Source organism: Microtus ochrogaster (genome assembly GCF_000317375.1).
Source record: "Microtus ochrogaster isolate Prairie Vole_2 chromosome 14 unlocalized genomic scaffold, MicOch1.0 chr14_random_1, whole genome shotgun sequence".
NCBI lineage: Eukaryota > Metazoa > Chordata > Mammalia > Rodentia > Cricetidae > Microtus > Microtus ochrogaster.
The window spans coordinates 20,974,848-20,990,177 of record NW_004949096.1 but is presented as its reverse complement, the minus strand read 5'-3'; the positions used below and the strand labels follow the sequence as shown (position 1 = coordinate 20,990,177).

General features: G+C 44.5%; 1 protein-coding gene across 1 annotated transcript in view; it reads left to right on the top strand.

Annotated features, from left to right (window-relative positions):
• The first annotated feature begins 12,755 nt into the window (after positions 1-12,755).
• Positions 12,756-15,330, top strand: part of Fam98b (family with sequence similarity 98 member B) — a 23,540-nt gene continuing 20,965 nt past the window's right edge. The window contains exon 1 of the mRNA XM_026787841.1: positions 12,756-12,873. Within this exon, the coding sequence (XP_026643642.1) occupies positions 12,803-12,873 (71 nt within the window). The 5' untranslated portion in view covers positions 12,756-12,802. The remainder of the gene's footprint in view (positions 12,874-15,330) is intronic.

Here is a 15,330-nt window from a genome sequence, read left to right as displayed (position 1 = left end):
CAACAGGTTAAAGGAATTGGGGCGGCAGATTGTCAAGACTGCTTCCTGCTTATTTGTAGGCATTGTCTGAGGGGAGAAACCTGAGAAAGCTGGGTGCTGATTGCATCCTGGGGTAGCTGGGTTTTTTTGTTCCTGTCCAGTGTTTGTGTTATGGAAATGTCTGGTATCTCTTACACTTGTTTAAGGTATTGGCAGAACAGAGGACAATGTTAAGTTTAGGGAAAAAAAATTAGGACCAGGGAATTGAGAGGATGTATCTTACCTGTTTAAGGTGGATCCTTTAATTTGGCTCCCTGGAACTCACAAAATTTTTGGGTTTGTGAAAACATAAGTTTTAAACAGCAGCATATTTATATCAGAATGACTGTGACAGATATTTTTTACACAATCAAAAGTAGTTTTAAGACTATGGAAGGCAGTGTGAGAGAGAAATTTTATAATTTATATTTGTCCTCATACCTTTATAACTTGCAGGTATACATTTTAATAACTTGCATGTGTATTTTATTGAAATTTGTTTGCTGAGGCTGCCCTTTTAAATGACAAAACCTCTCAGCTGTCAAACTGCATCAGGAATCTTTGAGAAGGATAAAATTTTACTTGAGTTATTGATTAAAAAACGATCGAGATCTTATGTGGTTGGCACCCAGAGCTACTCCTCAGTATCTGAAGGTCATATTTGCCTTTTGTTGCTTAGCACAGGGCCTGCCAGGCTCCAAAAGATCCTGTGGGCTAAGAAATCTGTAGGAAGACAAGCCTACCTTGATCTGAGCAGCTAGGCTGTCAGTTCCAGCGATTCTTTCCACTATCTGGTGATCTTCAGTTTAGATGAAAGGCAGTTTCACCCAGAGGTCAATGCTTGGCAGTTGAAGCGAATTGCAGATGGACATTGTTTTGTGCCCATTTGTCTTCTGTGTTCGTTGAAGGAAATAGAGTACTGCTGCTAGGAGCCAAGCCAACCTGTCTCTTTTTGTTATGAAAAGTTTTTTAATAATTAAATATTTAAATGCCATATTCCCCAGATTTCAGAGCAGTTGAGGGCTGTTTATCAGGCATAACTACAGTATAGAATCTGCCTGGAGAGCTGGGTATGAGCTTGACTGTACTGGCTCTCAACTTACCAGGTAAGATTTACACTCAAAAAAAGAAGAAAAAACTACTTGAAATAGAATGTTAATGACAGAACTGACAATAGTAGAAAACAGATGAATATATTTTAAATGAGGGTTGGATTACATATATAATATTTTTGTAAGAGACTTAAAAGTACATACCAGTTTAAAACATGAGACTTATTGCTTTGTAGTCTAGAATGAGAGAACAATGAACAGACAATTATAACATTTAACAGTAAGCATAGGTGCATTTAAGTTACATATATGAACACATACACACAGAGTGAATAGGAATTGGGCGGAGTGGTGGGCCCTACCAAAGGCATGCCACTGCACAAAACATACTTGCAACAGAGTCAGCAAGAGGACTCTAAAGACAAAACATAAGTAAACCAGGGGACCAGGCAGGGTATACTTCAGTAAAGATGGCGGGACATGGTTACCTGACCTGGCTTTCAGTTAAGATGGTGGTGAAGTCATCTGACCTCAGTCAAAATGGTGGTAAGGTCACCTGATCTGTCAAAATGGTGGTGGTCACATGTTGTATGGAAAAGCCACGTTTTCTAAGCCACAGGAGTTTTACACATAACAAGATAAACCTAGAGGCATGATCTGCCCTGTTGCCGAGCCTCCACACCACAAGCTGTGGTGGGGAGCAAAGGCTGGAATTGAAAACAGCTGCTTTGTGGATCCGACTAATCTCGTTGGCAGCAGTGGCAGGGACAGTTTGAGGAAAAATGGAGCCGGTGGGACAACAGTGGAGCATAGTTTGAGGTGTTAATACTGTAGCTGAAAAGTGAAAGTCTGCAAATAACACCACAGGGCCTATAGAAGAGTGTCCTCTCTATAAAGGCAGGGTGTGCAACAACGGCAAACACCTCAGGGCTTGTAGAACAGTGTCCTTTCTCTACAGGAGGGTGTTAAAGCCTGACTGGCTCCAGTATGGGTGACTAGGGAGGGAGAGTATGGAAATAGATGTCTTGGTTGAAGGAGCCATTAAGGGGCTAGCAAGAAACCTGGCACTAGGGAAACTCCCAGGAATCCACAAGGATGACTCCAGCTAAGACCCTAAGCAATAGTGGCAAGAGTGCCCGAACTGGCCTCCCCTATAATCATATTGATGTCTACCTTAATTGTCACCATAGAAACTTCATCCAGCAGCTGGGTGGTAGTGGTGCATGCTTTTAATCCCAGCACTCAGGAGGCAGAGACAGACAGATCCCCATAAGTTCGAGTCCAGCCTGGTCTACCAAGTGATTTCCAGGACAGGCTCCAAAGTTACAGAGAAACCCTGTCTTGAAAAACCAAGAAAGAAAGAAAGAAAGAAAGAAAGAAAGAAAGAAAGAAAGAAAGAAAGAAAGAAAGAAAGAAAGGTAGGTCATCGAGCAAACTGATGCAAACAGATACAGAGATCACAGCTCACAGCTAGCACTGGGCAAACCAGTTGAAGAGAGAGAGGGAGAAGCCATAATATGAGCAAAGGGGTCAAGACCATGATGGGGATACCCACAGAAAAAGCTAATCTGAACTAGTGGGAGCTCACTGACCCTGGACTGACAGTGGGGGAAACTGCATAAGGCCAAACTAGGCCCTCTGAATGTGGGTGACAGTTGCGTGGCTGGGGCAGACTGTGGGGTCACTGGCAGGCAGTGGGACCAGGATTTATTTCTGGTGCTTGAACTGGCTTTTTGGAGCTCATTCCCTTTGGAAGGATACCTTGGTCTTGCCTCAAAGTGATGTGCCAGACTTTGTTGACTCCACGTGAGAAGCCTCACCCTTTCTGAGGAGTGGATGGGGGGTGGGGTGGGGAAAGATGGTGGGAGTGGGAGGAGAGGAGGGAGAGGGAACTGGGATTAGTATGTAAAATGAGAAAAGATTGTTTTAAAAAAATAAAGGAATTGGCCGGGTGGTGTTGGCGCACACCTTTAATCCCAGCACTCAGGAGGCAGAGGCAGGCGGATCTCTGTGAGTTCAAGGCCAGCCTGGTTTACAAGAGTAAGTTCCAGAACAGATCCCCAAACTGCAGAGAAACCCTGTCTCAAAAATAAATAAATAAATAAAATAAAAATTAAACCAAATTGCTTTTAAAACTTTTATTGAACTACACTGATACACAATAAATGAAACACAATCCAACATGCAACTTCCAAAATTTTGACATAGTTACACATATGTTCAAATACCAGTCATTTTCAGATGCATTCTCCACAGCCCTCCTGTCCTCATTTTACCAGACAGTCCTGCCTCTCACAGTCTCCAGGCTGTTGGAAGGAGGCTGCTTGTTTGTTTCCCGGCTGCTCAGCCCCAAAATAATCACACAGAAACTGTATTAATTAAATCGCTGCTTGACGGACGCATTAGCTCTAGTTTCTTATTTTCTAACTTTTACATTTTAATTTAACTCATCTCCATTAATCTGTGCATCACCACGAAGTCGTGGTTTACCAGCAAATTTTCAGCATGTCTGTCCCTGGCAGCTCCATGGCGTCTACCTGACTCTGCCTCCTTTCTCCCAGCATTCAGTTTAGTTTCCCCCACCTACCTAAGTTCTGCCCTATCAATATGCCAAAGCAGTTTCTTTATTCACCAGTGGTATTCACAGCATACAGAGGGGAATCTCACATCACCAGGCAACTGTTGATCTCTCTCTGTCACTGTGAGTTGCTGTGTATTTCTTCAAATTTTATATAAATGAATTTTTATGGTGTACTGCTTTTAAAACCTGCTTCTTTCACTTTTTTATTAGTTTGAAATTCACCCATATTAATTTAGGTATCAGATGATTTCTTTAATTGGTATACTGTGGTTTTCTGTGTCAACTTGACACAAGCTGTAGTCATCAGAGAAGAAGCCTCAGTTGAGTCAATGCCTCCATGAGATCCCTCTCTGGGAGACTGGAGGGCCACACAGGACATTGGTATCCATTAAACCTGGGCTTTTTCTAATTTGGTTTGATTTGGTTTGATTTGGATTATTACGTCATCAGAGAGGCTTATTGGGGTACAAAAACTTTTCAGTCAGGACCAGCTCTCTCTTTGCAGTGTCTAACAAGAGGCAAGGCCAGCTTCCCCTGGGCCAGCGAAGGGCAGGACTGGCTCAGAATGGCCCTCTGGTTTCATCTCTCATCTAAGGACCCCAAAGTGACACAGGTCACAGACATTAACACAGATCCCACCTACGAATCCAGACATGGCTGGTCCTTGGCAGCAGCTTGGGCCTGGACCACATCCTCTGGGTAGAAGCACTGGCCACTTATGTGGGAACAGTTCTGGTGAAAGCATGACCCCAGATACCACCAATGCCTCAAGTTGAGGCCCTAACCCTGGACTTTGTGATCTTTGGTGGCAATACAGAACGCAGACTTCAGTATAGATCCCAACTGCCACAGGACCACGGATTTAGACATGGTCCTTGGCAGCAGCCAGGTCTGGATGTCACCATTGCCCAAGTGGCAGTACAGGTCACTCAAATCAGCCCAGGCCCCACCGGCAGTGCATCCTCAGACACTAGCATGGCACCACACCTTGGGCATCTGCACAGCCTTTGATGGTAACAGGAGCCTTGGAGGTCAGCACAGACCCTGCCTGCAGTAGGGACGCAGACCCAGACATGACCCTCAGCTGCAGGTCTGGCCTGGAAGTCACCATGACTTTGGGTAGCAGTGCATGTTGCTGTACGCAGATCATGGGTAGCCCCAAAAGACTACCATGGAGACTGAATCCCATATGTAAAAGCAAAGAGCCTTTATTCAACTTCAAACTTGGACTCTCAGTGTATCCAATGCATTGGCATGATCAGAGAGCTTCAAACTCAGTTGGGGTGGGGTTTTTGTCAGAGGTTTTAGCAGAGGTTTGTGGTGAGGGGTTTCTAAGGTTCAGGACCTCTGATTGGCTGACATTTGTCTAGGGCTGTCTTGGTGAAAGGAGATGGGTGTATGCTGGGCTAAGGGATGTCAGATGATCCTATCTGTAATGGTTGGAATATTGGGAATTTCCTTTGAAATGTTAGGTACTTTCCCCTTGGATGGTCCATTCCTAGGCATTTCCTGGGTGGTCTCAGTTTGTGGTCTTCCCTGGAACCAGGTAATCTGAAACTCAGGCCTCAGTTGAGCTTGTCATGGTTGGGTCCTACATTCCCCACTTTACAAGTACTGATGACAGGACTCGATCATGGGTCTTGCTTGCCCAGGGGTTTAAGGGGATGTCATTTGGGACATAAGAACCATTAGCTAATAGATTTTTTTTCTAGAGCAGTGACCAGGTCCTGAAGCTCTGATCTTTAAGCACAACCTGATGGGGAAGCTCAACCAATCATATCTGGTTAGGGTGTGGCCGCCTGGAGCCCAGGTAGAAAAACCGGGAGATGTAGGTATATGCTCTCTCTTTGCGGTGCCCGCCCGACCTATTGGATTTCGGAACTCCCATTCATGTAGTGTAAGTTTTCCCCCTCTTTAACCATTAAAGTATTCCTGCTACTCTTGAGCTGGCCTGGTTACTTATTACACCGACCTAAATCGTTACAACAACCAAATTATAATCCCGAATGACCTCTTTGGTTCTGGATAAAGAATCAAAGTGTCTTATCTTTTTGTAGAACCATTTTAGTTAATAAATCTTCTAATTGACAATTCTAGGTCCATTTTCCTGGTATGTCAATGGGCATTATAGGTAGCCGTTTTGTCCTCCATGCCACAGAGTTCCCCCTTGACTCAGCATTTCTACCTATTCTGGTAAGGGAGCATGAGTTGACATGTTCTTTTCTATAACTACTTCAAGCTGACATTGGGACATTGTTATCAGGGCCCAAGAAGGCCGAAAGTCTAGCTAAAGGTAAGGAGGGAATTCAGGCAATGGGGGCATTTAACAGAAGCATCTGATTCTCTGATTGTACTCAAGAGACAGGTAGCATTCACACAGGCTGTACTGGCCCACATCAGATGTCAGCAAATCCAGGGTTTGTAGTCCTTTGAGGTAGGTTGTAGTCAGCAACTGATGCTTGAATTGTCTATCAGCCAAGTGCAAACCTGTTGAGACAAGTTTAAACTAGGAACAGAAGTTAAGATTTATGAACTTAAAGGAAAATATTATATTTGAAACTTTCAGGCCCACAGTCTTACTAAGTGGGAAGGGGAGGAGTCTCAAGACCAGGAGAGAGAAAAATACCATCCTCAGAAGTAGACAGGGAGGGGAGGGGGACTTAGGCTGTACTTATCTGGAACCCTTTTGACCTGTGAGAAGTGGATCCAGGTTTTTTCTGAAACCTATATATATTTTTATTTTATAAAAGGATATAAAAGTTCTAAATATATAAGTATCATCAATCTATACTGACATACACACAGCAGAAAAAAAGCAGGTCATGGGTATCTGTAAAACAGCAGGAGTAGACTCATTTGAGTCCTTGCAAAAACTACAGATTTGGGTTAGAAGCATGTATATTTTCCTCTGTCCAGAAAGCCAGGCATAGATTGGACAGAGATGTCTTTAGCCCAATGAGAAGTACCTGAAAATCTATTAGCTTATCAGAACTATACCACAGAAGGGGAAGAAATCTGAACCCCTTGTTTTTTATCTAATCATTTACCAAAGACATAAACAGTTATTACTGAGAAAAGTCATTTTAAATCATATTTCTTTCTTTTCTTTTTTTTTTTTTGGTTTTTCAAGACAGGGTTTCTCTGTGGTTTTGGAGCCTGTCCTGGAACTAGTCTTGTAGACCAGGCTGGTCTCGAACTCACAGAGATCGGCCTGCCTCTGCCTCCCGAGTGCTGGGATTAAAGGCGTGCGCCACCACCGACCGGCTAAATCATATTTCTTTAGTGGAAAGTTGCTTCTGAAACCTGTTTATATTTTAAGATGAACCCTGTTGGCAAGGCAAACCTGTCTAGCTTTTTTCAACAGGAGACGTAGTAGCTCTAGAAAGAGCAAGTCTTGATTTTTACATATGAACTGAGCTAACAAACTGGCTGCAGCCTAGGGGTAGAACCCGATTGCCCGCTCCTAAGCTGACAAAGTTAAAGCTAGCCCAGCCATCAGTACTATTAGAGAGACAAGAAGGATAAACTATACCTCTGACCGTAGATCAAACATCTTCCCAAAGTGGGGCCCAGCCATGACAAGCTCAACAGAGGCCTGGGTTTCAGATTACCTGGTTCCACAAACTGAGACCACCCAGGCACCACCCAGAAATGGACCATCCAAGGGGAAAGTACCTAACATTACAAAGGAAATTCCTAACTGGAAAGTTTCTGCACCCCAATAAGCCCCTCCGCTGATGCAATAATCTGAATCAGATCAAATTAAACTGAATTAGAAAAGCCTAGGTTTAGTGGATACAGATGCTCCTGATGACTTTCCAGCCCTCCAGAGAGGAGATGGGAAAGGAAGACTGGAACAACATGTGCTTGCTCTGGGGAGGGGGGGCAGTTTAAATACCCTGTGGGAGTGGTCTTGGGCATCTTGGGCATCTCTAGGAAGGGTCTAGGCTGAGGCACCTCCCAGTGGAGGACTTGGGGTGGCACTTCTAACCAAGATTCTAGACTCTTTGGATTTATGGATGCCAGGGCCTGGGGTGTGGCTTCTATCCAAACATTTCAGATTCTATGGATATATGCATGCCAAGGGCTGAGGTGAAGCTTCCATCCAAACACTAACATTCTAACCATTGTAGATAGGAGGATCAATTGATGTCCCTTAGCCCAGCACACACCCATCCCCTTTCACCAAGACACCCCTAGACAAATGTCAGCCAATCAGAGGTCCTGAACCTTAGAAATCCCTCACTCCAGCCTCTGCTATGACAAAAACTCCACCCTAACTGAATTTGAACCTCTCTGATCGTGCCAATGTGTTGGACACACGGAGAGTCCAAGTTCGAACTTGAATAAAGGCTTTTTTGGTTTTACATATGGGATTCAGTCTCTGTGGTGGTTTTTGGGGGGGTCCTGATCTGGGTATAACACAGGCCACTCAGATTTGCACACATTGTGGCCCTTGGACACCAACTTGGACTCAGGTGGTTGACCTGACCCTGGTCATTCTCATGGCCCTCGGTGGCAACAGGAGCCGCCTATGTCAATTCAGGCCCTGACTGCTATAGGGCCAAGACCCAGACATTGTTCTTGGCAGCAGTCTGGGCTCAGATGATGCCATGGTCCAGAGTGGCAGCACAAGCCATTCAGATCTGTATGACCTCTGCTGCAGCATGGCTTCCAGACTCCAACAAAGCCACAGGCTATGACCCAGATCCCCAGCCTCCGTGTGGGCCCTAGTGGCAACCTGGGCCACAGTCTTCAACACAGACCCTGACTACAGCTTGTCTACAGACCCAGACATGACCTCAGGCAGTAGATTGGCCTGGTCAATGTTTTAGCTCCAAGTGGTAGTAGCCCTTACCATTAAGATCAGGATGGCTCTGGCAGCAGTATGACTCCCAAACTCCAACAAGGCCATAGGTTGTTCCCCAGACACCAGGCTCACTATGACCTTTAGTGGCAACACAGGCCACGGACATCAACATAGACCTTGGCTGTGGTAGGACCACAGACCCAGACATAGTTCTCAGTAGTAGTCTGGGTCTGGTTGTCACCATGGTACCAGGTGGTGCCCCAGATCACTGGAATCAGCATGGCCCTCGATGGCAACAGGAGCCATGGTCACAGATCCTGGCTGTAGGACCAGGAACCCAGAAACAGCCCTTGGAAGCAGCCCGACTCAGGCATTGCCATAGTTCCAAGTGACAAGCAGGGTCTCCAACATCAACATACGCCTTGCCATCTTCATTTCTTCCTTTCTGGTTCTTTCCACACCACATGAACCATTCTGCTTCTCTTCCCTCTCCCATTTCTCCATCACAATATTTGATTAGCATAATGGGGCTCATAGATGTCTTCCCTCGGGCCAGGGCCTCGAGGACCCTGGCTGGCCTGTGACTAGCTAATTCCCATCTGAGCAGAACTGCATGGGGTAGGACATGGATGTCTTCCCTTAATAACTCTTTATATATTCTGGATACAGGTCTTTTTAAAGTTAGATATGAACTGCAAATATTTTCTCCAAGTCTGTGGCTTGCTTTTCATTTTCTTAAATTTCTTTTCTGTTTTTCAAGACAGGGTCTCTGTGTGTAGCCTTGGATGTTCTGGAACTCTGTAAATTAGGATGGCCTTGAATTCACAGAGATCCACCTGTTTCTGCCTCCCAAAGGGCTGGAATTAGAGGTGTGTACCACCAATGCCTAGCTCATCTTCTTAATTTTTTGATGAGCAAAAATAAATTTTGATAAAGCGCAGTTTATCTATGTCTGCTTTTCTGAATTGTGCATTTAGTGATATATCTTGGAAATATTTGCCTAATTTAAGCTCTCAAAGACTCTACCTATATTACAAGGTTTTGATTTTTTGGCTATATTTAGGTCTCTGAGTCACTTTAAGTTTAGATTTGATATATGATCAAACTATAGGTTTCTGGATAGTTTAACTGGAAAGATAAATTGTGGCAGACAAAATTAAATGTCTTTCCCAGTCGTGTATTGTTTTTCCTGAACACACAAGGAGAGTGTGTCTCCCACTTTCCTTCCACATAGGTAAATATGATTGAGTCTTAATCTACACCAGTGGTTCTAAACCTGTGGGTCTCAACACCTTTTGGGGTCAAATGACCCTTTCACAGGGGTTACATATCAGATATTCTGCATATTAGATATTTACACTATGATTCATAGCAATAGAAAAATTACAGCTAGGAAGCAGCAATGAAGTAGTTTTATGGTTGGGGTCACCACGACACGAGGAACTGTATTACAGGGTTATAGTATTAGAAAGGTAGAGACCCACTATCCAATATTGAGAGAGATAATGTGTTATCTTCTAAATTTCACTGTGCAACTCTTTGCATAATCATTATCCACCATTACTATTTACTGTCGCACAAGAAACTATTCAAACCTGAGTGATTAAAATAACAGTTTCATTATCTCTTTGTTTATGAGTTGACTGAGCTCAGTTACTAGTTCTTGCTTTGGCCCTTGCACAGTTACTGGTATTTGTGCTCTGGGACTACAGATGATCATCTGATCGCTTGGCTAGAGATGCCCAAAGTGATGACTATGCCCTAGCATCTTATTTGGGTTCACCAAGCAGTATGTTGACACTTAGTCTCTACATGTGGCCCCAAAATCTCAGTCTGGTGGTTGAGCTTCTACAGGAGGCATCCCATTCCCGGTAGCCTGGTGTGTGTGTGTGTATGTGTGTGTGTATCTGCGCCAGCTGTTTAGAAACTATACCTAACAGGTTCAACATCATTTCCACCATAGTCTACTGGTCAAAGTGGTCATAGGGTCTGGATTGAAGAGGATAGTAAATATAGCTCTTGATAGGCCAGTGGCAAAATCCCACTGCGGAATAACAGACAAACCTCTTCAGAGATGCAATATTTCATGTCCTCTCACCAGAACACTCCCTCGGATTATTACTTGTGCTCTGAACAGCTTTAAACGTTTTGATGTTAATTATGAAGGAAGCGTTTATGACTGATACAGGTGTCTGTGCCCTTCACTTAAAAAATAATAATGAAATCTCCCTGCTTATCTCTCCCCACAATATTTATTGTCCCACCAATTATGTTTTCTGGCATTAATGTTGCTACCCAGCTGTCTTACATCATGGTTTAACATTTTATTTTCCATTTTGCTTTCTCTTTAATAGATATTTTGCACTGCCCTATAGATGGAGCTGTGGGCCGCTTCCCACCACCCAGCTCCCGGCTGCCTGGCTAGCTTATACCCTGAAATAACAACACACAAATTGTATTCTTTTAAACACTGCTTGGCCCATTAGTTCTAGCCTCTTACTGGCAATTCTCATATCTTGATTAACCCATTTCTAATAATCTATGTAGCACCATGAGGTGGTGGCTTACCGGGAAGGATCTTAACCTGCGTCCATCTTGGAGAGGAGAGCTATAGCGTGTGTCTCACTGCCTTCTTCCTCCCATTCTGTCTGTCTTTCCCACCTACCTATGTTCTGACCTATCAGGCCAAGCAGTTTTCTTTATTAATTAACCAATGAAAGCAACACATAGAAAGATCATGTGTTGAATACATCACTTCCCCCTTCTCTCAGTTGTTTGTTATGTTTGATGATTTGTTTACTGAATATCTTAATGAGGATGCTGTACAATCTTGATATACTACCAAGAATTCTTTACTTTATAATGATGAATGCTGTAATTCTTTAATTCTATTCGTTAATCCTCCCCAACACTCTCTCCATTTGAAATTTCACATGACATTCCTATTGCTGTTTTAAGCACTGCCAATATTTATCTCGTTTTTCTCTTTCGAGGAGTACTTTTCATCACTTTTTACACTTTTGTATTTTCATCTGTCACTATTTTCTTTTCACTCAAATAACCCTGAGGTTCCTTTTGGCATGAATCTGCTGGAAATAATTTATGCTAAATTTGTTTATCAGATTTCTTTTTGTGTCTGTTTCCTTCCTTCTTTCTTTCTTTCTTTCTTTCTTTCTTTCTTTCTTTCCTTCCTTCCTTCCTTCCTTCCTTCCCTCCCTCCCTTCCGTCCTTTCTTTCCTCCTTCCTTCCCTTTTCCTCCTCTTCTCCTCTTCCTTCTTCTCTCCCTCCCCACCCCCCTCTGTGTGTGTGTGTGTGTGTGTGTGTGTGTGTGTGTCTGTCTGTCTGTCTGTCTGTCTGTCTTTCTCTGTTTTCTTTTTGGATGTTTGTTTTGTGAGACAGTGTCTTATTTTGTAGCTCTGTCTGAACTGGAGCTCACTATGTAGACCAGCCTATCCTTGAACTACAGTTATATCCCTGCCTCAGCCTCCAGGGTTTGGGGATTAAAGGATCTTCTGTTGAATCCGTATTTGTAGCTACTATTGGTATTTTGTTGCTTATACATTCATAAATGATCAGCAATACTACACAAAATCTGAGTATATATTTGTGGTGATTCTATAGACAGATGAAAACAACAGCTCATATATTTGGTCTACATTCATAATGAAATATACTTTTAATTTCTTCTTATTAATGCCTGAGCACTGCTGCAAATATTGCCTCAATGGGGTTATTTATACACATACTATTACTTTCTATTATGCCCAAATCTACAGGATCCCCGGGTCCCCACAAAAACCAACAAAGGAGACTGGGTCCCATAAAATCCATATACACCATAAAGAAAAATTAAAAATCTAAAGCAGGGAGTGTTTAACCACTAGGTTTGAATCAAGATGCTAAAAAGATTGACATTAGCCAGGCAGTAGTGGCCCACGCCTTTAATCCCAGCACTCGGGAGGCAGAGACAGGCAGATCTCTGTGAGTTCGAGACCAGCCCGATCTACAAGAGCTAGTTGCAGGACAGGCTCCAAAGCTAAAGAGAAACCCTGTCTCAAAGAACAAAAACCAACCAACCAAACAAAAAGATTGATTTTAACACGAGGTTAACATCTAACACAAAGATGCCTTTTCAATATGAACACATGTTTATTTTCCATTTTTTTAAGTCTATTGTTACAAACACGGTTTTTAGGATGCACCAAGCATAGATTGTTTCCAGGTCTGGGTCCCACGCGCTCTTCCACGGTCGCCATGGCTACCTGCCCCGGAACCTTGGCGTGATGACGCTGGTTTCCGGCGGGATTTTTAGAGTGACGAACAGTTTTGGGCCAAGCGACCATGAGAGGGCCAGAGCTGGGGCCCGAAACTAGCATGGAGGGGGACGTACTGGACACCCTGGAGGCCCTGGGGTGAGTGCTCTCGCGGACCGCTTCCCGGGGAGGTACGCCGGCCTCGCGCGTGGCCGCTGCGGCTCGGGCGCGCGCCCCCTGGACCCGGCCGGCGGTGTGTGGGGCGGTGCATAGGCCTCTGCGCTCCAGCTCACCGGGACCCGGGGAACCGGGCGGGACCGAGCGGCCGCGGCGGGAGCAGGCCAGGCTGGCGCGGGGCAGGGTCCTGCTGTCCTGGGCATCGCGGTCTCCCTGCAGACGGCTCTCCCAGGGCCTCGGGGGCCTGCTGTGGGGATGGAGAAGCCGCGCGCGCCGCTCCGCACCGCAGTCGCCTCTGGACCGTTGTTGCCGCACGCCACTCAGGCTTTGACTTCCTCCGGGCTCTGGGAGACTCTCTTAGTTGAGTGCAAGCCTCTACGTTTAACCTTCTCCGCTCTTTAATGCACGTTTGAATGGTAGGCAGGGAGAAATGACAGTTTTCAGAGTGATATTAGCTTTAAAGGATCTACTGTCGGCTGCAGTTCATAATTCTGGGCGCTAGGTGCTACGAGGAGGACCCCGGGGGTCGCTGCGGTGGGACGATCTGGACACGCAGTTCTTACTTCCTCCCATCGTGGTTTCCTTCACAGTCCTGCTCTTTTTCCATCTTTGTCTTATGAACTTCACCCAGCTCCCGGAGAACATGTGCTGTACCAGGTTTCTTCACTGAGGGATTCTTGTCAACATACTAGAGAGGGGTCTGTCGCAGGGAACAGTGACTGATGGGGAAAAGGAGTGAAGAAAAAGTTCAAAGGGGGGGGGGTGCATACATGCAAGCGAAGGGCCAAACGACGGAGGGTTGGTAACCTCACGTTGGCTCCTTCTGCACAATCGTGTCTGCCTCCTTGCGCGCAGCTTCTTTTATGGTAACTGTGTTCCTAAAGAAGCTTGGAACCTTTTCTCCGCGCCCCCTGGCTTTTGTTCCCTCAAACGTCATTGCTCCTCTAGCGACTGTTACTTTTATTGCCCCCTGGTGATGTGTACTTTACTGTTGCCCAGCTTAACAGAACTTTGCATTTATTTGATCTTGAATAAATTTTTTTTAATGAAATAAAAGAGCCAGGGATTATTTCAAGGCCATTTGTACTTCTGTGAAATTCTCTTCTTACCTCACCGGGGATGTAATTATTAGATACTTAATTAAAGTAGCCAGAAGTGTTTCGGCTCCAGTTTGGCTCCCAAGTCCGACCTTTGAAATTTTTGGGATCTTGTAAGTCATTTATGAAAAGGGAAGACAATGGTTTTTTTTATCCTTCTTTGATTCGTTAAAGTTGTTCCTACTATAGCTGTTAAGAGAGTGAGATTTGCTGTAATGCTGACATTTACTGAGGAACATTTGTTTACATTCAATATGAGAAGTACAACAGCTTGACACTTTAAAATTGGCTTTTCCTCGAATGGCCAATGTGGTGACATTTTGTTTGTGATTTAACAAATAAAGCTTGCGTGAAAATCAGAGTACGGAGCTAAGCCACACTAGTTAGCCATAGAGGCCAGGCAGTGGTGACACACATCTTTAATCTCAGCACTCGGGAGCCACGGGCAGATGGGTCTCTGTGAGTTCAAGGATACCCTGGGCTAAATGAGATTGACCCAGTCTAAAAGAGAAACCGAGCCAAGCAGTGGTGGCTCACATCTTTAATCCCGGTACCTGGGAGTCCCACACCTTTAATCTCAGCACGTGAGACAAGAGGAATGTAAGACAGGAGGAGACAGGAGCTCAGAACATTCACTCTTGAGGATTCGTAGACACAGCATCTTGCCCCTTTTGGCTTGAGGATTTCGTAAAGGTAAGAACTAGTGACTGGCCCATCTCCTTCTCTGATCTCTCAGCTTTCACCCCTAATATCTGACTCCGGGTTTTTATTTTTAAGACCAATTAGAGTATATGCTACAGGCCAAGGACAAGATTTTGAGGTTTGAAGACTCACTTTATGATGACAAAATGTGGAAATGTTACTGATTGTATATATTGTAACTGATCACTGATCTCCATGAAGATTGTGAAGGATGTATTTTCTATTGTGATGAAACCACTTAGTTTATCAGTGAAAGTGCTTTAGGTTAATGGAATGACTTAAATAGGACAACTCCTAAAAGGCCAATGTAGAGCTGCAGCGGGTTACTAAGGAAAACCACTTAGGAATCAGTTTGCTCTTCCGTGAACTGAGTATCCTCAAACAGATGATTTCATGCGTCTTTAGTTACAGTGGTCTGGGATTTTATAAACAGTGTGGCTCACCTAGTTGCTTTGGTTGTACACTGCAGCCATGCACATAGCTGATGGGAAGGTTCTGGTCTGGTGTACAATACCCGTTCTCCACGTCACCATCTTCAGAGGGGTGTACAGTACCCGCTCTCCACGTCACCATCTTCAGAGGGTGTACAGTACCCGCTCTCCACACTACCATCTTCAGAGGGGTGTACAGTACCCGCTCT